General features: G+C 36.7%; 1 protein-coding gene across 2 annotated transcripts in view; it reads left to right on the top strand.

The window, feature by feature from the left end:
- Window positions 1-26002, top strand: part of SPPL2A (signal peptide peptidase like 2A) — a 54940-nt gene that overhangs the window by 17077 nt on the left and 11861 nt on the right. Inside the window, exons 2-14 of one of the 2 annotated variants that reach the window (XM_037054624.1) lie at window positions 4009-4128; window positions 4455-4637; window positions 5075-5164; window positions 5612-5748; window positions 8673-8824; window positions 12298-12394; window positions 12805-12906; window positions 13924-14005; window positions 14533-14607; window positions 21305-21361; window positions 21556-21609; window positions 22035-22137; window positions 24813-24893. In XM_037054624.1, the coding sequence (XP_036910519.1) occupies window positions 4009-4128; window positions 4455-4637; window positions 5075-5164; window positions 5612-5748; window positions 8673-8824; window positions 12298-12394; window positions 12805-12906; window positions 13924-14005; window positions 14533-14607; window positions 21305-21361; window positions 21556-21609; window positions 22035-22137; window positions 24813-24893 (1333 nt within the window). The remainder of the gene's footprint in view (window positions 1-4008; window positions 4129-4454; window positions 4638-5074; window positions 5165-5611; window positions 5749-8672; window positions 8825-12297; window positions 12395-12804; window positions 12907-13923; window positions 14006-14532; window positions 14608-21304; window positions 21362-21555; window positions 21610-22034; window positions 22138-24812; window positions 24894-26002) is intronic. The other variant, XM_037054625.1, reaches the window with a different exon arrangement.

The raw sequence follows: 26002 nt of genomic DNA, 5'->3' as shown, positions 1-26002 counted from the left end.
AAGGGAAGGAGAGAGGAAGGAAACATCAATGTATGGTTGCTTCTCGTGCATCCCCTGCAGGGAAAGGGCCCCTGCCGGAAACTGGTCTGCAACCCAAGCATGTGCCCTGACTGGGAATCGAACCTCGATCATCTGGTTCGCAGGCCTGTGCTCAATCCACTGAGAGTAAAACTTTTTAAAAGAAGAATACTAGCTAATAAATGTAGAAGGAATAAAAGTGTTAAAAAAAACACTTCCATTTTGCAACCCCCTACGTAGTATGTAAAGTAAAATTCAGGTATGGATCCTCATGGAAGCCAAAACACTAGGTGAGAGATTGTTGAACTGTTCACATGGTGCCACAGATTACTTAAGATTCACAAAGGGGACTTACGGCCACGATGGAGGCATACGTAGGTGCACTGCCTCTCTGCACAACCAAAAGAAGGACAACAGCAAATTTAAAAACAAAAAATAACCAGAACTACCAGAAAATTGAACTGTATGGAAATCCAACAGCCAAGCAGTTAAAGAAGAAACATTCATTCAGACTGGTAGGAGGAGCGGAGACAGGCAGCCGGGGCAGAGAGAATGTGTGGCAAAATGGCAGCTGGCAGCCCTGGTGGACCGGGTAGTCCCACATTTGTGTGCAGATAAACTGGAAGGAACAATTGGGGAGTGAGTCAGACTGTGCAACCCAGGGTTCCAGCATGGGAAAAGAAAGCCTCAAAACCTCTGGCTGTGGGGATTGCGGCAATACAAGAAACTCTCAGCTTTGTAGGAGACTTTGTTGGAAAGACCCAAAGGGTCCTAGAACGTACACCAACCTACTCACCCAGAGCGGCATTATTCCCTCTCCGACTCCTCCCCTGCATACAGTGCCACAAGCCATTGAGGCTCTGCCCCTAAGGCTCTGCCCCTTACTATGTAACAGGCATGTGGAAACGAAAAAATATGGCCCAAATGAAAGAACAGATTAAAGCTCCAAAAATGGAACTTAAGTGATGAAGATCAATAGTCAACCTACCAGATGCAGAGTTCAAAACACTGGTAATCAGGATGCTCACAAAAATGGTTGAGTATGGTCACAAAATAGAAGACGTGAAAGCTATGCAAAGTGAAATAAAAATATACAGGGAACCAACAGTAAAGGGAAGGAAACCGGGACTCAAATGAATGATTTGGAGCAGAAGAAAGAAATAAACATTCAGCCAGAACAGAAGAGAAACAGGAATTCAAAAAAAATGGGGAAAGGCTTAGGAACCTCTGGGACAACTTTAAATGTTCCAATATCTGAATAATAGGGGTGCCAGAAGGAGAAGAGGAAGAGCAAGAAACTGAAAACTTAACTTGAAAAAATAATGAAGGAAAACTTACTGATCTGGCAAAGGAAACAAGACTTCCAGAAAGTCTAGGAAGCTCAGAGAGTCTGTAAAAAGTTAGACCCAAGGAAGCACACACCAAGGCACATCATAATTACACTACTCAAGACTAAAGCTATGGAGAGAATCTTAAAAGCAGCAAGAGATAAGGAGACAGGTACCTACAAAAGGAATTCCCATAAGGTTATCAGCTGATTTCTCAAAAGAAACCTTACAAGCAAGAAGGGACTGGAAAGAAGTATTCCAAGTCATGAAAGGCAAGGATCTACATCCAAGATTACTCTATCCAGCAAATCTATCATTTAGAATGGAAGGGCAGATAAAGTGCTTCCCAGATAAGGTCAAGTTAGAGGAGTTCATCATCACTAAGCTCTTATGAAATATTAAAGGGACTTATCCGGGAAAAAAAAGATGATCAAAACTATGAACAGTAAAATGACAACAAACTCAAAACTATCAACAACTGAACCTAAAGCAGCAAAACAAAAACTAAGTAAACAATAGAACAGGAACAGAACCACAGAAATGGAGATAACTTGGAGGGATATCAGCAGGGAGGGGAAGAGGGAAAAGGGGAGAAAAGCTACAGGGAATTAGAAGCATAAATGGTAGATACAAAATAGGGAGAGGTTAAGAATAGTGCAGGAAATGGAGAAACCAAAGAACTTATGTGTACGGCACATAGACACAAATTAAGTGGGAGAATGCTGGGGGGAGGAGTGGTGCAGGGCAGAGGGGAATAAAGGGGAGAAAATGGGACAACTAATAGCGTAATCAATAATATGTACTTTAAACCATTCACAAAGAGAAAAAGTATATGCCTTTACATTAGAGAATCCTGCAGTTAATATGTAACCAAATGATCAAACTTGGGATCACTAACAGGGGTACATCCCAGCATTATGTGCTGTTTTATCGGCTGCAGTAAGAATACTTCACTTATGAAGTATTCTTTTGAAAAACGTTTAAACCTAATCAGCCCTCAAATTATGCCCAGGATCACTGCCCTCTGCAGTTGGAGTTGTGGATGATTCTACCATATGACCTTAGGTGTGCCATGTTAGTGATTTCTCTGAGTCTCAGAAGTCTCATTTATAAAGTTGATATTCAGTCAGACAAATGCATAAAGGTAATCTAGATATACTTTGTTTAACTTATATAATTTGTTAAGTTATTAATAAAACTTAAAAGTAATTTAGTGTATGGTAAAAATTTAACATGTTGACTCATCTCTGCCGTCAGAATCCATTCATGGCCGCCAAGTTTGTAGCTGAATGGAAACTACAACTCTGTTTTTTCCCCCACAAATAATATCTTTATATAATTATTCTGAATAATTTGATGTCATTTTAAAAGAATTCCCTACACTGCTTAGATCAATAAGCTAATGAAGCTCCTGCTGTGCCAGAAAGCCTTCTAAATCCCACATGTTCAAGGGAGTTTTTAGATAGGGGAGCATGGATTAGAGTATTCTTGTACTGATTAAAAATTTAGATGGTCTTATATGGAATCGCCCATTTCATAGATGGAAATGGTCCAATTTCAGCAGTTTGATGGGGCTCAGCCTAATCCATGCTTTAGTGGCAGACACTTAGTCCGTCATCTTCATTTGCCAAGCAGTGTTTTTCTACCTTTTGTTTTAGAGAAAGATTTGCTCAGAGGAGGCAGGAGGAAGGATTTGGAGTGATCCAGGGTTGAAGGGAATCATGATGTGGAGTGGTATTCTACGTAATTATCTTAGGATGTTCCATCATTTCATACTCTCCACTCCCAGCTCCATGTACAACAGTTGCACTTTTCAGCCTTTTCTTACCTCTCGTCTCTTCTTTTCCCAAGTAGTAGGAAATAAGGCAAAAGGAAAGAACATGCTTTTAGCTCTTCTTTTTCCTCACTTTAAACTCTGGATTAGTCTTTTAGAATAGGCAGTTATAGAATCCTGAGGACTTGAGAGTTCCCTGATTATTTTCCAAAGGGAACACTTAAAAATAATAATGTACTGCCCTAGCTGGTGTGGCTCAGTGGATTGGGCGTCAGCCAGCATTGGGGTTGCTGGTTTGATTCCTACTCAGGGCACGTGCCTGGGTTGCAGGCCATGTTCCCAGTGTGGGATGTGTGAGAGGCAGCCACACATTGATGTTTCCTTCCATCTCTCTCTCTTCCTTCCCATCTTTTTAGAAATAAAAATAAGTAAAAAATCTTTAAAAAAGATTTTTCCCTTTAAAAATAATGTGTATATATTTTTAACTCTATTTACTCGTAGAATATGGAAGGTACAACAGATTAAGGGATTTCAAGTGTATTTTCTTTTATAGACCGTAAGCAACAAAGTAACAGCTCCTAAGGGATTGGAAAGGAGAGTTTCAGGCTGTAAAGGGAGTACTGAACCTATCCCATCGCAGCAAGAATCCTCCCTGGGAATGGCTCTTATTACGAGGGCCATAAGTGTGTCTCCATAAGAAAGGGACTCCCTCCAATAATGTGTTCTAAGCAAATGTGTCGAGTTTCGGTATTTCCTCAAACAAGAGAGTATAAATTCATTTGAAGACCTTCCCTCTGTTCAAACCTGTGTATGACTGGCTTTATTAAAACCTTTAGTTGTTGGCAAGCCAAGTCATTGCCAGTGTAAACATTATTGTTTGTGTCCTAGACAGCTGCTCAGGAAGCAGTCTTGCACGCGTCGGGAAGTGGCACATCCTCCCCGTCTAAGGACTACTGCATGCTCTATAACCCTCTCTGGACAGCTCTTCCAAGTACGCTGGAAAACGCAGTGAGTATGGAAAATCACAGTACTTAGTTGCTGTTTATTTAAAACAAAATATATTGAAAGGTGAAGATGAGTGTGCATCATGTATGAACCAGTTGTAATACATGATTAATAAGTAATAATTATTTTATTGCTTTACCTTAAGTGTTTTTTCTCTCTGGGAAAACAAGTTAGGGAATTTTAAAATACCCTAAATTTTAAAAGCCTGATCATCATAAAGTATTTTTAATTTAAAAGAGCATTGTATTAAATTAGTGGATAACTTTGTCACTAAATACATTTAGGGTGAAATATGATATTTATTGTGTTAAGATATTTCTTCTTTTCAGACTGCCATTAGTTTGATGAATCTGACCTCCACACCACTGTGCAACATTTCTGATATTCCTCCTGATGGAATAAAGAACAAAGCTGTTGTGGTTCAGTGGGGAACCTGCCATTTTCTTGAAAAAGCCAGAATTGCACAAATAGGAGGTGCTAAAGCATTGTTGGTTGCCAATAACAGTGTCCTGGTAAGTTATAAAACTATACTAACTTCTTTTGAGCTCATGTTATCAGATTTCACAGGTTAAACTATATCTTCTTTGTATGTGGTTTAGGGGCTGAGTTTTGAATAATCTCATTGATAGGATTCTATTTAAATAAACATTCTGGCGATGATAGACATTTAATGGGAAAATTTTGTTGTTTCTTTTCTGTTCCTCAAGTAGACAGGACTTTGTTAGGAGCAAGTGTGTGTGTGTGTGTGTGTGTGTGTGTGTGTGTTACATGTTTATGATATTCCTGTACATAAAAGTTTGAGAACTCTTACTGTAATATTAAGAACATATGAAACTTTGTTTTATAACTTTAAAAAGATGTAATATTGTATCTAATGGAATAATTCGTATCTTATTCTGTAAATATATGAGTAATTCATATGTTTTCATAATGTGTTTTTGTCTTTTAGTTTCCTCCCTCAGGGAACAAATCTGAATTTCATGATGTGAAAGTACTGATTGCATTTTTTAACCACAGAGACTTTAAAGATATGAAGCAGGTAAATTAGCAATTACGTATTAGATAAAGTTCATAAATAATATAACTCTTTACTTTTGGCTACTGATATACTCACTTTAAATGATTGTACACGCTCTACTTGCTAACAAGAGGGTATAAAGGCCATCATGTCTTTCCTTGGGAAGTATTCATCTCCCACGGAGCACGAGGCGTTCGGAGCCCTGACTTTAGAAAGGCTATCTACTTGCTTTGTCTTCTTTAAAAATTTCTGATTGCATGGAACACTGTACTTTCAAGATTTAATAAACCAAAGTATAGCCTCATAATTTTGACAGGAGAATATATTATGTTGTCAAAACTACTACTGGTATTCTTGACTGTCTGATATAGAGTGTCCATTCGGAGTGAAATTGGAGTGTTGCCGCCATGCACTGTAGTGGACAGAAAACTCCTTCTGGGGCTTTAACTCTCATTTTGTGCCTTTCAGACTCTTGGAGATAACATTACTGTGCAAATGTATTCTCCTCCATCCTGGCCAAACTTTGACTATACTATGGTGGTTATTTTTGCAATTGCTGTGTTCACTGTGGCATTGGGAGGATACTGGAGTGGACTGATTGAATTGTAAGTTTAATTTAAATTTAGTGTTTTATGATAAATGGTTAAAAATTAATGTTTGAAATCATTTAATCATGCAGCAATATTTAAAATTTGACCTGACCTGAGAATATAGTGCCATTAAAATCAGATTGTATTTTGCCCTCATAGGGGTCATTTAACTTTGCACTGGGAAGGGAGTCATTGGTTCCTCTGACTTTTTGACTAGAAGAAAATAAGCAAGAGAGGGGTGGGGCATTTTTAAGCTCCTCCTGGACTGAGTCATTACAGTGTGACCTCATCTTTCTGTTCAGTGCTTTAGGAATTCTGAGGATACTAAGTATACCTACATTTTAATTTAAGTGTAGAAATTTCAAATGTACATAAAATTTGGATTTCCCTACTTAATGAAAACCTAAACCCAGTCTTCTTACAGTTATGTACCTTTGGCTCTAGATTAGAGCAGGCAACATAGTAGAAAAAGATCAGTTTATAATCCTGAATCAAAAAAATGTGCACGGAGCATATTATTTCACCCATAAAGGACAATATATTTACCTTGTGAATTGATCTCTAGAGTTCATGAAAAAGTGTTTATTTGCAAATCAATGAAGCTAATAAGCTTATTCATAATTTGTTAAAATACTCAAATTTGACTGACTTACATCACTTACATCAAGAGAGAAATCTTGGGGCTTAACAGTGTAGATTCCTGCAGTATTGAGCTTTAAATATTTTACGTATTTGAAAAACATGTTTCAACATATATCAGTCACATGTCTTCATGTAAGCATTGTTTTTTCTTCATTAATATTCTTCTGTATATGTAAGATCTTCAGTTATTTTCTAGATTATTTGTTGAAACTTTATAATTTCCAAAAAGCTACTGACTCATTAAAAATCTTTTCCCATTTAATATGGATTCACCCTATACTACCGTTACTATCTCAATTGTTTCTTTAGAATAGTGCTTCCCAAACTGTGATATGCATACAAACTGCCTTAAGAGCTCATTAAAATATAAGTTCAGATTCAGGGAGCTTGCGATGGGGACCAAGATTCTGCTTTTTTAGCAAGCTCCCAAGTGATTTTGCTGACCTGTGGACCATACTTTGAGATTGCAAGGCGAGCTTTATATACACATCAGGGCAGACTGCTCAGGAAAACTGGAGATGGGAAAGGAGTACACATAAGTTATTTTATTCATAAAACATCATGATAGGCAGAGACAAAGAATTTGTTGCCTTTGATGGCCAGGTTGGGAGAGGAGATGTCCTTTACCTTAAGCTTGTGGATTTTAAAATTGAGGTGGCTGAGTCTAAGAGTAAGGTAAAGATAGAAAAAAGTAAGTGTGTGTGTTTTGGGGGTAGGAATGTGACAATATAAAGAAAGAATATGAAGCAGTGATAAAATGAGAGCATTTCCATGAAAAGTAGGATTAATAAGAACATAAAGATCATCATTTCATAAATAAAGAGTAAGATTGAAAGAGAAGGGGAAAGAGAGTAAGGCTTAGGGCAGGGAAATTGTGCCAGGACAGGACCTCATAACCCAGAGTCACCTTGCCAAATGCAAGGTGCCCCTTATGCAGAAGAGAAACTTGGTTCCATATGAAGACTTTTTAGTAGAGACTTCAAGTCTTACTATGAGATCACTGGATCACAAGCTTTGTAAACTCAAGATGACATGGAAGAAAGCTTAGCTTCCCCCCTATTGCATGTGGCACTTGAGCAATTTAAGAGTATAAAACAGTATATTAATGTGATATAAATCTAGTATATGTTTTCTCTTCAAGAAATTGCCTGGTGCTTTGTATTCCAATGAATACGAATATATAAATCTTTCATTATTATGACTTACATGTGTACTCTGACAAAAATGTCTCTAAACATGTGCTTGTAATGACAGATACCATAGGTTGGCACATTTACCCATTTGGGTATCACTTTTATTAAAACTTATGTTAGTAACCATGTAGCTCTACAGTTTCAGGGAGGTACTGGTGTGTCTTTCCCCAGACTCTCTCCCTTCTCTAATCCAGGTAGGCTTCCTAAAGTCACAGGTGCTGAATACGGTGGCTATCCAAGTTGACAATATTCTAATAAGAAACTGGCATGTTGGTAAATAAGCAGTTTGGCAAATGTGTAATTTGAGAGAAATAAATTTTTTAATCTAAAGTTTGTTTTGAGCTGAGACCTGATGAGAAGAGTCAGGGAGTACACAGGGAGAACAGAGTTCAGTAGAGCAGAGCTGATGGAGTTGGAGCTGGCAAAGTAGGGAGTGGCTTCCACACACCTGGGAGGAGATGGCAGGTGACAGAACAGAGACTGCTCAGTCGGGGACCCTTGTGGCTCACTGCTCTTCAGCTTCAGTCTCTCCCTTTTATCCACTGTGTGACCTAACAAGGATTATTGGAGGATTTAAGAACAATATTTTACTGTCTTAAATCAAGGTAGGACAAAGCTATGTCTTGAAATTCCTATGAGTTCATAACACATTGATGAGCATATGGTAAATGCTGAGTTGATGGAAAGAAGAATTTAGTGTTTTCATTTAAAAGAAGCTAATTTTAGAAGTACTGTGTCTAAATTGATAATAGTAAGAGTGTCAGAAGAAGTAGTTATCATTTATTCTATCACTATAGTTTCCAAATTAGGTGATATAAACATCCACAAACATTAATCTATCTATATATGTCATCCATTTCAACAGTTTTGCCTCCAGAAAAAAAAGGCTGTTCCAAAGATAATGGCTAATAACCTTATCTCTAGAGGGTAGAATAATAGAGAGTTTTTACTTCTGGCTTAAGTATTTCTTTTTGGTGTGCAGGGTTTTTTTTAAGTGTTTTACTTTATAATCAATGACAAATTTAAGTTGGTGTTAAAAATTGATTTTAAAACAATTGCACTAGGAAGAGATTTGCTGAAGTTCCTGTGTGTGTGTGTGTTTAGGGAAAACATGAAGGTCCTGGCGGACACTGAAGACAGTGACGTGCGGAGAAAGAAGGAAGACTATTTGACTTTTAGTCCCCTAACAGTTGTAGCATTTGTGGTCATCTGCTGTGTTATGATGGTCTTGCTTTATTTCTTCTACAAATGGTTGGGTAAGAAGTCATGTTTTGTATTTGGTATTTTTAGCATAGAGTCTTTCACTTACTTTGCCAGATTTCTTTTTCCTAAGGCATTCTACCTGGGAAGCATTCTACCTTGAGTGAAGAATTAAAAAGTGATACTAACTTTTTAAATTGTTGGAAGTGTTAGGTCCCCATTACTCTGAAATAAAAAAATATTTGGACTAAAAATATATCATCTTGAACTTTGGCCATGTAGCTCAGTTGGTTGGAGCGCCATCCTGAACAACAAAAGTTTGTGGGTTTGATTCCCACTTGGGGTGCATGCAGGAGGATACTGATGATGTTTCTCTCTCCCCCTTTCTTGCTCTCTAAAATTAATAAACGTACCCTCATGAGGATTAAAATAAATGTTTGTGTATATGTACCATATTTTGGGGATTATAAGACAATCACCCCCCCCTCCATTTGGGAGGAATAATGGTTGTTAATGCTGCTGTTGAGTTCTGTTTATATTTACATTGGTGAAATATTATTTATGTTACTTAATATTTGACCACATTTTTTGCTTCAAATTTTTTTCTGTTTTTAAAACCTAGGTTCATCTTATGGTCCAAAAAATAGTGCATGTATGTAGGTATAGTCTTGAGATAAGAACACTTCTTCATGGATGACTTGAAAGAACTGCTGTGGTTCCTAAACTTCCCACTCTGCAGATAAAGCATGAAAGCCTAGTATCTAAAGAGCAGGCCAAGGGCTTTGGGGGGCTATATTTAGTTACATGAAATAGATGACTATTCAAATTACTGATTTATGGCCTTTGTTTACTCCCAAAGTATAGTTTATTCTTTTGTCGGTTTGCAAATCAAGATGTATTACTTGAATTTTGTTTCATTTGTATAAACATTAGGATCATATTATCAATATATCTAAAGATGCACAGGTACATGCCTGTGATCTAGAGAATAGCTGATACTTCTTCCTTTAGGTAGGGGTAGGAGCCATAACGGCTTGTCCATCCCCTGAATAGTCTTCTGAAGTATCAGACAGGATGGAATTTGCCATCCCCGGCCAACATACAGCACAAAGAGGAGGCGGTAAGACCAGGAAAAAGGGGAATGAATATGCCTGGTGAAAACTAGCAAAAACCCTTTGTAAAAGCCACCAAAGGCTATAACACTTATGTGGAGAACCTTAGCATAATTTTCTAAGGTTCTAACCTTAGAAAACTGAGGTCCTAAGGTTAGTTTCAGCTTACTCAATTTTTGCTGTCCTGTGGCAGCAATTTGAAAATATGACCTATGACATATATTTCCAGTTAGGAAAAAACCCATTCTTTGACTATCACTCATATTTCAGTCTGTTGCTGGGAAGTGAGTTCTAGGGTGTTACTTGTATTATGTTGTCACTGAGTGGCTAATTTTTCTGTTTTACTAGCCTTCAATTGTTTTTGTCTCACCTTCAGTCAATATCAAGTGGTCGTTGATAGAAAAAATGAGATTCTTGTATCCTTTCCTAAAGCATGTTTTAATTTTTCGTGTGATATTTTCTTAAACTGATTGCTATTTTAAAAGTTGACCCTATTTATAAATGTAATTTTTGATGTAGGAGAAAAACTATTAAACCCCAAGGTTATCCCAGAATATGGCATTTAATTATAACTCTTCAGAATACCTATTTATTTAATTCATTTATTTATTTAGGGGAGGAGAAGAGAGAGAAACTTCGATTTGTTGCTCCATGTATTTATGCGTTCATTGGTTGCTTCTCGAAAGTGCCCTGACTAGAGCTTGAAACTGCGACCTCAGTGTGTGGGATGATGCTCTAACCAACTGAACTACCTGACCAGGGCCATAACTCTGAGAATATCTTATGTGATATTGCAAGATTTACTTCTCCTCCAAATGGTTTTCTATAGCTAACTATGCTGTCTTTTCTTAATGTATTAAATAATAGGATTAAATAATGGGAATCCTAGCAATTTAGCATTTAATTGCTATGATTTTGCTTACAATCTTACGATTGTCATGGCCAAGGAAGTAACTAAAGACAGTTATGTTAACCATATGCTTCTCCAAGCCCAATTATTTTCTTAGCTATAGTGTGATACTAAATGAGATAGATAACCTGAAATCTGGTAGGGCCTCAAGAACCTGATTTCCACCAGTATTTTAAAACTTGGTTGGGAGACCTTTGGTGGATGACTCACCATACTTAAGTTGGCAATCTTTGACTCTCTATCTTACTGTTCATATTACCATATATAACCAGTAATTAAAACAACATCAGCCCTGACTGATGTGGTTCAGTTGGTCGGGTATCATTCTGCAGAGCAAAAGGTCACCAATTCCATTCCCAGTCAAGAGCACATGCCTAGGTTATGGGTTTGGTTCCTGGTTGGGGTATGTGCAAGAGGAAACCGATCAATGCTTCATATCAACATTTCTCTCCCTCTCTTTCTCCTCCCTTCCCCTCTCTCTAAAAAGTTTATTTCAAAAACAACATCAAGTAACAGTTTTATATAAAGCATATTATGTGCCAGATACTGTTCTGAGCATTTTATATATATTCCATATTTACTTATCCAAATCCTCACAGTAACCTTGACATTGGTAGTATTACATTTCACACTTTAAAGGTGAGACTCAAGGGACTAAAGAAGTAATTTGCCCAAGGTCACCAATTGTAAAATGGCCATAGATTACTTTCTGATTTGCTGTCTCTAGATTACTTTCTCTTTCTCACTTGCAATTTATGCTTTTCTGCAGTTGAGTGAAAATTGAAAAATTCAGGTAAAATTTTTATTTTCATTGTGAAATTTTGGTTAAGTTCAGAAAAATGAATATTTTTATTTTATTTTAGAATACGGTAAACTGCCCTATTTTAACAACAAAGAGATCAAATATTTTTAATTTTAAAGAATATTCAAATAAGTCTAGGTACTATAGAAAAATAGTGCCTATACTTGTCAATTTTAACTGCCTCAGTGTTGTATCATAACAAAGAAGTTTGTTTAAATGGATTTGGTTTTATCATAGGTCAAGTTATAGATAAATTCTGCCTTTGGAAAATACAGATAGCATGGCTAATGTCTAAGGTGTCAGTTCTCATCCCTAAGCTGCATTGAAAAAATGTTTATGATGATTTATTAATTCTTTCATCTCTTATATTAAAATTAAATATTTATAACTGTATGCAACTCACTTCGTAGAAATCTTTTAACAGACATGTCAGTTTGAATCATTGAGTGATAGTAAATACAGAGCCAGCTTCAGCCCTTTAAGCAATCCTACCAGTGTATAATGGAAGTAAAATAACACAAAGTATTCTTAAAACTCAAGATCTAAATATTTTCAGTTTAGTAACCAATTCAGATTATAACATGGTCAGTGAACTGGAAGTATCATGATCCAATAAGAAAGCTAAAGAATTAATATTGCTTGTGTAAATATTTTTTGTTACATTTTTCTGTTCTCATATAATTTAGTGTCTTGGTTTTTTTCTAGTTTATGTTATGATAGCAATTTTCTGCATCGCATCAGCAATGAGCCTATACAACTGTCTTGCTGCCCTAATTCGTAAAATCCCATATGGACAATGCACGTATGTATCTCTTATGAGGAATCCCTGTGATGTTGGTATTTGTAATTTAAAACAATTCAAGAAAAAGTAGGACTGTTATTTTAAACCTGTGCATTTCATTATACATGTGGCTATTTAAGTTTAAATTAAATTAAACTACAATTCAGTTCCTTGGATTCAGTAGGTGCTTTCAGTATTGAGATGTGGAGTGTTTCTAGCACCACAGAAAGTTCCGTTGAACTGATAATGTTTTTATTAATTTATTTTATTACGTTCTACTCAAAGACTTCTCAATTGGTATTTCAGTAGTTTTAGTAGTTTTGTTACTGTGGTTAACATTGGTCTTTCCTCATGTGAAGTGAATGTTTTATTTCATCTGCAGCATAAACTAACTATTTCATCTGTTTTTTGTGTGTGTTTTGTTTTTATAGAATTGTGTGTCGTGACAGAAGCATTGAAGTGAGACTTGTTTTTCTCTCTGCACTGTGCATAGCAATAGCTGCTGTTTGGGCCGTGTTTAGAAATGAAGATAGGTATAAGTACTTGTATCTTTGCTTTTAGATCATGGGTGGATGATTTGATGGCTTTCCCTGATAGTTATTCATTGTGGTCATTATGGAAGTTCTTTGCTTTGTATCCTAGGGCACCATTGTCTTAAAAAAAATTACTTGTTAAATAAGCAGATCTTGTGCTAATGGATTTGAGGTCATATAGAGGAGGAAATATGAACTATGTTTTAAACATCTAAGCTGAAATAGATTTCAGCATGTAACTAAGTATAGTGCAGTGTACTTAGTTCTGGTATAGACACACAGTGGAGTGCACTGCAGCTATAAAGAATGAAGACCATCTCTATGAATTGATATGCAGTGATTCCGAGAATATATTTTAAGTGGAAAAAACAAAATGCAAAAGAATATGAATATGCTAGAGTATGATACCTCTCATTTAATAAAGAAGAAGATATAAGAAAATGTACAGATATCATCCATCTGCAGGAAGGATAACCAGAAAAATGTATATTTAAGTAAATTTAATGGTTTATTAATGAAATTATTAAAGCCCAGTGGATTTAATGGCCTAAAATTTGGAGCAAAGTTCATGCACCCACAGGCAGCTTCAGGTATGATAAATCAAGGGATCGTTATGCATACTAGTTTCTGACAGAGTCTGTGGCGTAGCTCTTGTTTCCTTCCTGTTCTAGCTGTCTCGGCGTATACCAGTATCCTTTGTCATAAGCTGCCTTTCTAGAAAGAGATACGTAAAAATTCAAAGATTAAAGAAAAATATGTCCTTATACCTGATATATATTCATATGTCTGAGGTAGTCTTTCCACTTTTTCTTAATATAGTAGTATTCATCATTCTACTAGGACAGCAAATTATTAAATATAGATAATATGAGAGGGTTTTTATTATTATAATTGATGCTTCATTATTGAATTGTCAAATCATAATAATTGAGTGGTATTACTTCACTGATCTACTCTTTTAAAGTTCCATCTAGAAATAACTGGATAAAACAATACAGTAACTTCTCTTGATTTTAGGTGGGCTTGGATTTTACAGGATGTCTTGGGGATTGCTTTCTGTCTGAATTTAATTAAAACACTGAAGTTACCTAACTTCAAGGTAAGGTACACTACTCTGCTAGCTAAAACAAATTTTCTTTATAAAACAACTTTTTTACGGTATAATTTATATATAATAAAATGCACCCATTTTAACTGTGAGGTTTATTGAAATTTTACTAATTTGGAACTTTGTAACCACCATCTCAGTCAAGTGAAAGAACATATCTCATGTCTTCAAAAGCTCTATCATGCCCTTTTGCAGTCAGCCCTAACCCCAGCCCCAGGTAACCAGTGCTAGCTAAAGTGTTTTTAATCATTTATATAATATACCCAATTCATAAAATTCTTACAAGGCTAAATATCAAGAAAGAACATTTGTTTGATTGATTCTTTTCTTAAAGTGAATGAGATAAAGAAGATAAAAGTTTTAATGTGATTTGTAGAATAAAACTGCAATAGCAATAACCATTAATGCTTTAAAAAATAGTGTTCAAATGTATGCTCACATGTTTGTTTATAACTTGAAAAACAATCTCTTAATTTAGATTTGGGAAGTTTGACCTTTAAATTTGTTTCTTTCAACAGTCATGTGTGATACTTCTGGGCCTTCTCCTCCTCTATGATGTATTTTTTGTTTTCATAACACCATTCATCACAAAGGTATGATATTTTTGAAATCCATGAGAGACATGTTAAAACATGAGAATCTTAAACCTGCTGCTAGGTAATTGGTTTGGCAAATGTTTATCCCTGAGTGAGTTCTAATTCTCTGATTCTCAAGAAAATTGTTATTGAAATTGGCCTTTTAATAGGGGATATTTTCAGGCCTTTAAGCCATTCTGTGAAATAAGAAACGTCTCCTGGCTGATGTGAATGGAAGAATGTATATAAATTTGCTTCCTACCCTTTTTAAAGTAAATTTTCTTATTGTGGAATAATAAATGTTTGTCATAGGTGTATAGACAGCAAAAATAATGAAAATGTGTCATTGCTACTTTCATTTCTGGATTCCTCCTCTGAGAGGAAGAAAGAGCACCACCGTGGAAATCTGAAGCCCTAAAGTGTAGCTCTGTAACCTTTCACCCCGGACAAGTTACTAGTTTCCTAATCCGTTGTTGTGGGTTATTACTAGCATTTCATCCTCCCTCTTCCATCAGCAAAATTCTTTTGGTTGCAGCTGACAGAATCCAGTTTACCCTTTCTGTGCTGGGAAGGTCCCATCTCTCTCCAGGCTGTGGAGAGGCCAGCGTGGGGCTGGCCCCAGGAGGAACTAGATGCAGGGCCACATATGATCCCTTTCTGCCTCTGTTCATTCTTTCGTTGCCTCAGACTGGTTTTTTCGTGAGGTTAGTTAGAGTCAGAGCACCTGGCAGCTTCTAGGTCATGATTTGCAGTTCTGTCCCTAGCTCCTCAACAAAATGAAGGTGCAGTTCTCAGAATAAGGGGGAGGTATTGGTTAACTGAATAGCATATGCAGTTTTTCTGCCTTGTCCCTATTCCTGCCTCATAAATGTGTTAATTATTGTTTATTTCTCCCACTTTCCCCATTTTATTTTGAGTCTTACTTTATCATCTCTTTGTCTTTTGTCACTCTCACATACTGAATATTTAATATAATCACTACATTTTCCCATTAGTTCTTTATCCATTCTTTAGCCACTGCTATCTATGAAATCACTGTAAAACTCTTTACTTCCGATACTTGCTACAATATAATAGCATAAGCATGTGCCCCACTGGGGAACTAAAATTGCAACCAGGTAACAAATGCAGTTAACTGCCCCAGATCACAGCTGCCCAGTCGTTTTCCTGTGCCTTGGTGATGAGCCATTTGACTGGTTGACTCCATTTGGAATAGAACCTGACAAAAGCATAGAACTAGTGTTAGATTATAACAAAATATTCCGTTATAACAAAAATTATTAACTTACTAAAGCATTTTTTAAAGTTCTAAATAATGTTGTCTTAGCTTGTATCAGTTTATATAAATATTTATATAAATATATCTGTAAGTCAGAAATAAGATAAAATATTTCTGTAAGTCACTCCATCGGAGATCTCATGATGAAAGGAAAAGCATTCTCTCTACAAAGCAATTGTCATAGGTCAACAGGCTGTCATGACGTTTGACACATAGTTTACAGGGGCTTCAGCAATAAACTGTAGCTAAATTTTGTTTTAAAATAATTTTTCCATTCTGTTTTAACACTAGATTCACTTTTTAAATGCCAAACATGTCTGCCAGCAAACGATTTCCAGTCCTTACCCATAAAAAGTTTTAAAATCTTAAAGGTGTAGGTGTAGCTTTAAAATCATAAAGATGAATTTGAGCCCTCTTTCTTCCTTCTGCACTTAGGGAATTAGGCATCTTCTTTTTTTCCATCTTAGTTCCCACAGACTAAGAATGGACTACTAGCAATCTGATCAGGTAGAAAAAGTTGAAGTGCTCTTGGTTCTGTTCACTGTTACAGGTTTACTTTAACACGTTCTTCTCAGTCTGGTTTGTTTTTATTGAGGGTATAGACCTTACTTTTAGTAGGTAACTCAAAGGGAAAATCAGATGTATAATTTCTGATTTTTGTGGTTCTCATTGAAAATGTCAAGATTTTTTAAATTTCTTTTTTAATTTAAATTATTATAGTTCAATTATAGTTGTTCCTATTTTCTCCCCACCTCCCTCCCTTGCTTCCACCCCCCCCCCCTTGGTTTTGTCCATGTGTCCTTTATAGTAGTTCCTGAAAACCCTTTTCCCGCTGTCCCCTCCGCTCTGGCTATTGTTAGATTGTTCATAATTTCAATGACTCTGGTTATATTTTGTTTGCTTTTTTTCTTTTGTTGGTTATGTTTCAGTTAAAGGTGAGATCATTTGGTATTTTTCCTTCACCTGGCTTATTTCACTTAGCAAAATGCTCTCCAGTTCCATCCATGCTGTTGCAAAGGGTATAAGTTCCTTCTTTCTTTCTGCTGCATAGAATTTCATTGTGTGAATGTACCATAGTTTTTTGATCCACTCATTTGCTGATGGGCACTTAGGTTGCTTCCAGCACTTGGCTATTGTAAATTGTGCTGCTAGGAGCATTGGGGTGCATAGGTTCTTTTGAATTGGTGATTCAGTGGTTTTAGGGTATAATCCTAGCAGTGGAATTACTGGGTCAAATGGCAGTTGCATTTTTAGTTTTTTGAGGAAATTCCATACTGTTTTCCACAGTGGCTGCACCAGTCTGCATTCCCACCAACAGTGCATTAGGATTCCCTTTTCTCTGCATCCTCTCCACTTGTTTGTTGATTTGTTATGTTGGCCATTCTGACTGGTGTGAGGTGGTATCACATTGTGGTTTTATTTTTTTATTTTTTAAAAAATATATTTTATTGATTATGCCACTACGGTTGTCCCATTCCCCCCTTCACTCCCCTCCACCCTGCACACCTCTCCCCCACCATTCCCCCGCTTCGTTCATGTCCATGTGTCTCAAGTTCTTTAGATTCTGTATTTCCCATAATATTCCTGCCCTCCCCCTGTCTATTTTCTACCTACTGTCTATGCTACTTATTCTCTGTACCTTCTCCCCGCTTCTCCTCCTCCCACTCCCCTGTTGTTAACCCTCCATGTGTTCTTCATTTGTATGGTTCCACTCCTGATCTAGCTGTCCTCTTGGTTTGCTTTTGTTTTAGGTGTGGTTGTTAATAACTGTGAGTTTTCTGTCCTTTCACTGTTCATATTTTTCATCTTCTTTTTCTTATATAAGTCCCTTTAGCATTTCATATAATAAGGGCTTGGTGATCATGAACTCCTTGAACTTGACCTTATCTGAGAAGCACTTTATCTGTCCTTCCATTCTAAATGAAAGCTTTGCTGGATAAAGCAATCTTGGCTGTAGGTCTTTGGATTTCATGACTTGGAATACTTCTTTCCAGCCCCTTCTTGCCTGTAAGGTCTCTTTTGAGAAATCCGCTGACAGTCTGATGGGTACTCCTTTATAGGTGACTGTCCCCTTATCTCTTGCTGCTTCTAGGATTCTCTCCTTCATTTTAGTCTTGGCTAATGTAATGATGATGTGCCTTGGTGTGTTCCTTCTTGGGTCCAACTTCTTTGGCACTCTCTGAGCTTCCTGGATTTCCTGGAAGTCTATGTCCTTTGCCAGACTGGGGAAGTTCTCCTTTATTATTTGTTCAAATAAGTTTTCCACTCATGGCTGTTCCTCTTCCCCTTCTGGTACCCCTATAATTCAGATGTTGGAATGTTTAAAGATGTCCTGGAGGTTCCTAAGCCTCTCCTCATTTTTTTGAATTCTTGTATCTTCCTTCCTTTCTGTTTGGTTGTTTCATTCTTCCTTCTGGTCCACTCCCTTGATTTGAGTCCCAGTTTCCTTTCCATCACTATTGGTTTCCTGTGCATTTCCCTTCATTTCAGTCAGTTTAGCCTTCATATATTCCTCTAATTTGTGGCTAAAATCAACCAATTCTGTGAGCATTCTGATCACCAGTGTTTTGAACTGTGCATCTGAAAGGCTGGCTATTTCTTGGTCACTTAGAATTATAGGCTCTGGGGCTTTGAGTTGTTCTTGAGTTATAATGTTTGGTCTGTTCATACCTGTTATGTTTGAGGGGTGGAGCCTTACGTGTTCACCAGGGCGGGGCAACTCAGTTGCTGGGTTCTGATGCTGTATGTGGGGGCAGGGGCAGAAAAGGAAAAAAATGGTGCTTTGCTCCACTTAGCTCTCTCTCAGATTTCTGTCCCCTCTGTGGCTTCCCACAAGCAAATTGGGCCCCTCTGGTGCTGTTTCCTGGGTGTGTAGGCCCATGTACTCTCCAGGACCCTGTGGATCTCTCCAACAAACTCTCTGTGAGCCTCGGAGCCTCTCCCAGCCCCTCGACCCCAAGAAAGTCTTTCCAGTTGGTGCTTTCAGGCTCTAATTCCCATCGTTGGGGCCCTAGCCTGAGTGGTCTGTCTCACTGTTCGCTCCTTTGCTTGGTTTATCTGCGTGCGAATGTGTGACCACCCTGTGCCCTCACTGGGTCCGCCTGTCGCCACCCCACGCCTGGGATCCACGAACCGCCTCCACCTCCGCTCCTGGGTTGGTCGGACTGAACGATCTTTCCAGCCCAACCCTGCTCCGCCGCTGACTCCGCCCCTCTTACCCGTCTGGTTGAGTGGTTTGTTGTTGTCGGACTTCCGTACAGTTCAATTTTCACTGTTTTGGCTGTGTTTTTGTTTGTAAAACTTTGCTGTCTTTAAATTTAGATGTGGGACGGGGCACAGTGTTTCCACCTACACCTCCATCTTGGCTGGAAGTCACATTGTGGTTTTAATTTGCATCTCTCTGATGGCTAGTGATGCTGAACATCTTTTCATGTGTCTCTGGATCCTCTGTATGTCCTCCTTGGAGAAGTATCTGTTCAAGTCTTTTGCCCATTTTATAATTGGGTTTTTTGTCTTCCTGGAGTGGAGTCATATGAGATCTTTATATATTTTGGAGCTCAAGCCCTTGTCTGAGGTGTCGTTGGCAATTTTGTTTTCCCATACGGTTGGCTCTCTTTTCATATTAATGTTGTTTTCTTTAGCTGTGCAGAAGTTTTTTAAATTTGATGAGGTCTCATTTGTTTATTCTTTCCTTTATGTCCCTTGCTATAGGGGACATATCAGTGAAGATGTTACTGTGTGGAATGTCTGAGATTTTCCTGCCAATGTTTTCCTCTAAGACTTTTATAGTTTTACAGCATTATATTTAAGTCTTTTATTCACCTTGAATTTATTATTGTGTATGGTGTAAGGTGATGATCAAGTCTCATTTTTTTGCACGTAGCTGTCCAAGATCTCCCAACACCATTTGTTGAAGAGGCTATTTTTGCTCCATTTTATGGGAAATGTCAAGATTTAAATATTAGACATTCTAGTTTTAGCTGTCATGGCTCAATTGGTTGGGCATCTGTCCTGCAAACCAAAAAGTCACTGGTTCCACTCCCTGTTGGGGTGCTTGTAGAAGGCAATCAGTCGAAGTTTCTTTCTCATATTGATGTTTCTCTTTCTCACCCTGTCCTTTACCCTCCCTTCCCTCTCTCTAAAAGAAAATTTTAAAAAGCATCAAACATTCTAAACATGTTCGTTAACTATGGTATGAGTAACTTTTGGAGTTGGCTATGGGTACAGATAGTGAGAGCCTGTCTTCATTTTTATTTCACCCACTATGGTTTTGGTGTAGTATTCTGCAAATGATAGTTACTCAGATGTCTTTGAATGTATGAGAGACTATCAGTGATGGTCTTTAGTTAAATGTTTCAAATAACAATTAGAAAACAAACCAAACTCTTTATCTGAAAATTGAATCACATGATGGGAGTTCTTTGTAAAGAACGGTATTCAATATTTATTTTCCTAAACTTCTGTAACTTAACCCTTCAGTAACCTGAAGCTGAACATGAGAAGATTTCTGTAGCCAGTGATTTTATCCTTCTTTCTACTTAGCTCAAGTGTCAGTGAAGTCCTCTTAAAAACACTCCAGGGATTTCCCCTATGCACCCCACCCACATGTAAAATAGTAGTAGTAAATCAAATTTTTCTAAAATTCAGCATTTGTTTATCTTCCCACTACCTGTTCTGGTGCTATATTCATCATGATGTGAAGCTTACTACCTCAAAATGTTTCCCCTCTCCACAACAGACTTGGCTATCTTAGGAAAGAACTTTTTAGTGAACTCCTCACAGCCCACATAAAAAAGCCTGAGCCAGACACCAGGGAGGAAATTCAGCTAAGGTTAATATTTTGATTGGGACAGAACAGCAGGCAGGGCTGACATTGGACGGAAGTTAGGCTATAGAAGCTTCTCAAGTTCCTTAGGGCTGGGTCTCCTCAGGTTTGACTTCGTTGTTTTGTTATTGTGGTGAGGAGCCAGAGGTCAGATGTGTATTTATTCAAATAAAGTTACCCATATGTATTACAAGTCTAAATATAAGAAAACTTAGTATATCTTGTGTCCCCATTGTTATTGCTGAAAGTGACTAAGGACACGCAGTATATGACATAACTCAGAGCACAAACATTTATAGCTCATTAGAAGTGCTAGATATTGTCAGGACAAATCAGTCTCAAAGCTTCACTTGAATAAGCTGTGTATGGTTTATCTGTCAGTTTCTAAAAATTGCTGAGTTCTTGTAAAGTGGAACAGTGTGCTAGGTGGATTTTGTTTTAGGTGACTCCAGTTCTTGCCTAGACTGTTTTAGGAAAAAAGCAATTTATGGCACATTTTTAATCAGTTTATAGTAGGCCATAAGCCATAGGGCCAAATCATTCTTACATATGGGCAGACTGTTCCCTTTAAATGATTGGACAACTCCTTTCCTCTTCCTTCTCTATTTTAGAATGGCGAGAGTATCATGGTTGAACTTGCCGCTGGACCCTTTGGGAATAACGAAAAGGTAGCGATGGCCGTTAAACAGAAATGGCTGCCAGTGTGTATATGTGTGTCCAGTTAATTATTTGCCTCCCTGTGTAAGTCATTGGTCATGTAGTGCATGTTAAGGTATTGTAAAACTTTATTTCTCACAAAATATAGCCCTTTTCTTAGTTATTCTAAACTATTAAACACCTATTGACTTGGGTTTCATCCTAGAATGATGGAAACTTGGTGGAAGCCACTGCTCAGCCCTCAGCTCCCCATGAGAAAGTAAGGATTGTATTTCATTGGCTAAGTAAGGATATATTCATTGGACTTTAAATTATACCCTCTGAGATAAGATTCTTCTTTGGGGAAAAAATCCAGATTCCACCCCCCCCCTAAAAAAAATCTTTCAAGGCCTGAGTCCTATTTTTGCTAAAAAGGGAAAAAAAGGTTAGATGTGGGGATACTGGCATTCATAGTTACCCTACATGTGTTTTATTTTTCCAAAACTAAGTATTTATTTTTTTCGAGCTGTGTACTCAGAGTCTATGTGTGTTTAGTTTATGTTCTCTTATTTCAAGTTCTTCTAAATGTCAATTTTAAAATGTTAAAACAATTATTCTAATATTAATCTTTCCCTTTTTAAAAGATATAGAAAAAGACTCCGATGATGTTTATTCATGTCCCCCCCCTTTTTTAAATATTTACAGTTACCAGTAGTCATCAAAGTACCAAAGCTGGCCTATTTTTCAGTAATGAGTGTATGCCTCATGCCCGTTTCCATATTGGGTTTTGGAGACATTATTGTACCAGGTAAGCAATTGTTTGTAACAATTTCAGTAAAACTATACTGATCATTTAAATTTGTCAAATATGTAGTATCTGTTAAAAGTTACCTACTTCCTTTGAAGTATTTCTGGCTAGCTAGAGCTGGGATTAGCGACAAAAAAAGGAAACAGCTTTTTGAGTATTAGAAGACAAAGCTCAATTTGTTACAACCCAAGTGTATCTTCCATGGCTCAAATGTGTCTTAGAGGAAGCAGTTAAGATCAGTTTGACCTTCCTTAAGAAAGTATAATATATATCAAAACTCCTGTTAGAAGTTGAATTTAATAATAATAAATATATTACAGTTCTTGTTACTTCTGCTTTAAAATAATAATTATGTTTTAGGGGAAGTGATTTAGAGGGAAACATCTGCCTGACAGAGCACTGTTACAGAAAACAACATACAGCGTGTGGTGGAGTCGGTCACCTTCTCCTAACATGTCTTCTCTGACAGTTACTGCAGTTCTGCATTGTTTTCCTCACTCAGACTTAATCCTAGCCTATTAATAATATAGTTTAGAAGTAATTAATATTTCCCACTCAGCTGACACTTTGTCCTTCCCCACTTACTGTCTCCCTGGGTATATCACCTGCCTGTGCACTGGTAAAAAGAGTACTACCTCCTCCTCTGAAGAAGAGGAAGAAAAACAACTTTTCATTTAGGTAGTAAAGCCAGGTGGAGAGAAAATGTAACAGTGTGTTGCCTTTTGAGTCACTGTGGCAAAGTCCAGCATAGCAATAGTCTGATAAAGTAGGGAAAGCATCCTATGGAGAAACCTTAAGGTTTCTTAAACACCTTTCTTTAAATTTATCCACGATTTTATCAGTTTCACACCAAATGCTGCATAAAATCTTATATATAGCACTTAGCACTGAATTGGGCAGGTGGGTGGGATATATAAATATTGCATTCTTGAAGTGAATGTCAAAAGGTCTCAAATATTTTTCCAAAGACCAAAGTTTGGGACAATACATGACTTAGTTCTAAAAGCTAAATTATAATTTGGGGAAAGGGAGTAACATTTTTTTTTTCAATTTTTTTATTTAATTATTTTTCAAGTACAGTTTTCTGGCTATTACTCCCATCCCATCCTAGCCCCCGGTAGTAACATTTTTTAAACATGTAGAAATATGATTAAACAACAAATATAGTAAAAATAACAAGGAACTATCAAGGAACTTATTTGATTAATTATGTAGGGACCAAACTACTGATAAAAATAATACATTAATTATTTCAAACAACTAATAAAAATAGTAGTTATTTTATGATTCTTAAGTAGTTAAATATTCTGATTCATAACTGTTTAATTAGTAAATATAATCTGAAACTACTTCTTTGTAGAGGTCAACAAAGTTTTTAAAAGAAATAGGTAATCAAATGGGTTATTTTTGCATATTTGTATTTTTACAAATGAGAGCTTATATTTAATTTTTATTTGAAGCCTTTATATTAAAACTCCAAATCATTTTATTTACTAGGAAGGGAGACTTTAATCACAATTTGAAATTGCCTTCCTGATATTCTTTTAATACATTTTTCTAGATGGTACATTTAAAAATATATTTAACACCATACATTAAATGGATCGAACAGACACAACACTACAACCAGTAACAACAGAACACATATGTTTACATTTCAAGTGTACACGGAACATTTTCTAGGATATATGTTAGACCACACAACAAATCTTACCAATTTTAAGAAGAACTGAAATAATGACAAAAATATTTTTGACCCTAATGGTATGAAACTGGAAATCGATAAAAGGAAAAAACCTAGAACATTCGTAAGTGCATGGAAATTAAACAGTACACTCCTAAGCAATCAGGAGATCAAAGGGAAATTAAAAAGTCTCTTGAGACAAGCAGAGAACCACAGCATTCTAAAACCTGTGGGATGCTATAAAAACTGGTCTAGGAGGGAATTTTATAGTGATAAGCACTTACATCAAGAAAATAGATCAGAGATAAGTGACCTAACATTACACATAAAGAAACTAGAAAAGGAAGAACAAACTAAAAAGTTAATAGAAGGCTGGAACTAATAAAGATTAGAACAGAAATAAAGCAAAGAGAACATGAAAACAGTAGAAAAATTAGCAAAAGTAAGAGGTGGTTCTTTAAAAGCATGAAATTGACAAACCATTAGCTAAACTAACCAAGAAAAAAAGAGACAGGACCCAAATCAATAAATTATAAATGAAAGAGGAGATATTACAGCTGGTACTACAGAAATATAAAAACTTTTCTTCATAACATGGAATAGTAAGCAGCTAATAAAAATCATGTTGTTAAAGAAGGTTTAGCCCTAGCTAGTGTAGCTCAGTGGATGGAGTGTGGGCTGCAAACCAAAGGGTCACTGGCTTTATTTCCAATGCCTAGGTTGCAGGCCAGGTCCCCAAGAGGGGACATGCAAGAGGCAACCATGCATACTGAAAAAAGAAAAAAAAAGACCATTTAATGTCTGGAGAAGTGTTTAAAATATGGCATTAAGTTAAAAAATTAGCATATACAATTTTATCTGCAATTTGAGGTACTCTAATGTTCTCATGATGCGAAAACTGAAGGTTAAATACAGTATAACATGTACTGTTGCCAAAGGTAGTTGCTGTTGTGGTTTTAAGAAAATAACGAGGAATGTTTCTTCTCTTAAGGCCTGTTGATTGCATACTGTAGAAGATTTGACGAGCAGACTGGTTCTTCTTTTTCTATATACTATGTCTCCTCCACAATTGGTAAATTTTTTATTTTTTCCTTATTATGTTGTATTGTATAATCAGTAGGAAAGGGAAGAGGTCTAAAAACAAAGAACTCTGAATTCTGATTCTTTACCATTAATGAAGAAGACAATTTTTTCCATAGAAAAAGGAATAATTATACTTTACTACCTACATCATAAAGTTTTTGAAGTATAGGAAATTATATGTGAAAGAAAAACATTAGGTTCTATATGTAAAGTGCTTGTTAGAGCACCTGGTACACAAGTAGTCAATACATTGCCTAATGCTAGATTTTTAAAAAATATTGCATGGATAACTATATATAAATGAATTTATGGTTCAATAACATCTTACCTAGGACAGTAGAGGTGGTTCTTAGTTATCCTTCTGTTTCTATTATTGAGAACAGACAAGAGCAGGAAGGAAGTCAATAAATACTACTTCTGAACATAAGAAATAGATAAAGTCCATACACCAAATTTCTTTTAGGTAAATAACCTGCACAAGAACCATTTGGGTACTATTCTACTTAAGTTTTCATTTGCACAGTAGAATTAAATCTAATAAATTAAAAGTGTAGGTTAACAGAAGAGAAGAGTGTTGCCAAAAATAGGTACCCTGACAATAGGAAAGAATAGCTAAGTGAGTGAAGAGATGAAAAAAGAAAAGCAGTCTGCAGCCATTCAGTGTTTACTTTGTAAGGGAGTTAAGAGTCTAGCAGCAGTGGTGGGGATCATTAAAAGAATACTCGATGAGAAAGTGTGTAGCAGGGCTGGCTGCCAATCCTGCCATGTCACTTTAGACGACTCCCTGAATTATTCGTAATGGGACCATGAGTCATTAAGCAAGATGAAGTGATATCTGTTATGCTTTTGTTGAATAAGTCCATGAAATATAAATCAATATTAGGAATATTTTCCAATGCAACCATTAGCACCTTCAGGTACAACATTTTTTAAAAGATTTTATTTATCTTTAGAGGGGAAGGGAAGGAGAGAGGAAGAAAAATATCAGTGTATGGTTGCCTTTCGTGTGTCCCCTCTTGGGAACTGGCCTGCAACCCAGGCATGTACCCTGACTGGGAATCAAACCGCGATTGTGTGGTTCGCAGGCCCGTGCTCAAT

The sequence above is a fragment of the Sturnira hondurensis genome, unplaced genomic scaffold (assembly GCF_014824575.4).
Source record: "Sturnira hondurensis isolate 20B ecotype Veracruz unplaced genomic scaffold, ASM1482457v3 Scaffold0008196, whole genome shotgun sequence".
Taxonomy (NCBI): domain Eukaryota; kingdom Metazoa; phylum Chordata; class Mammalia; order Chiroptera; family Phyllostomidae; genus Sturnira; species Sturnira hondurensis.
Note: the sequence above shows the minus strand (reverse complement) of the source record. Positions and strands in the feature narration are given on the sequence as shown.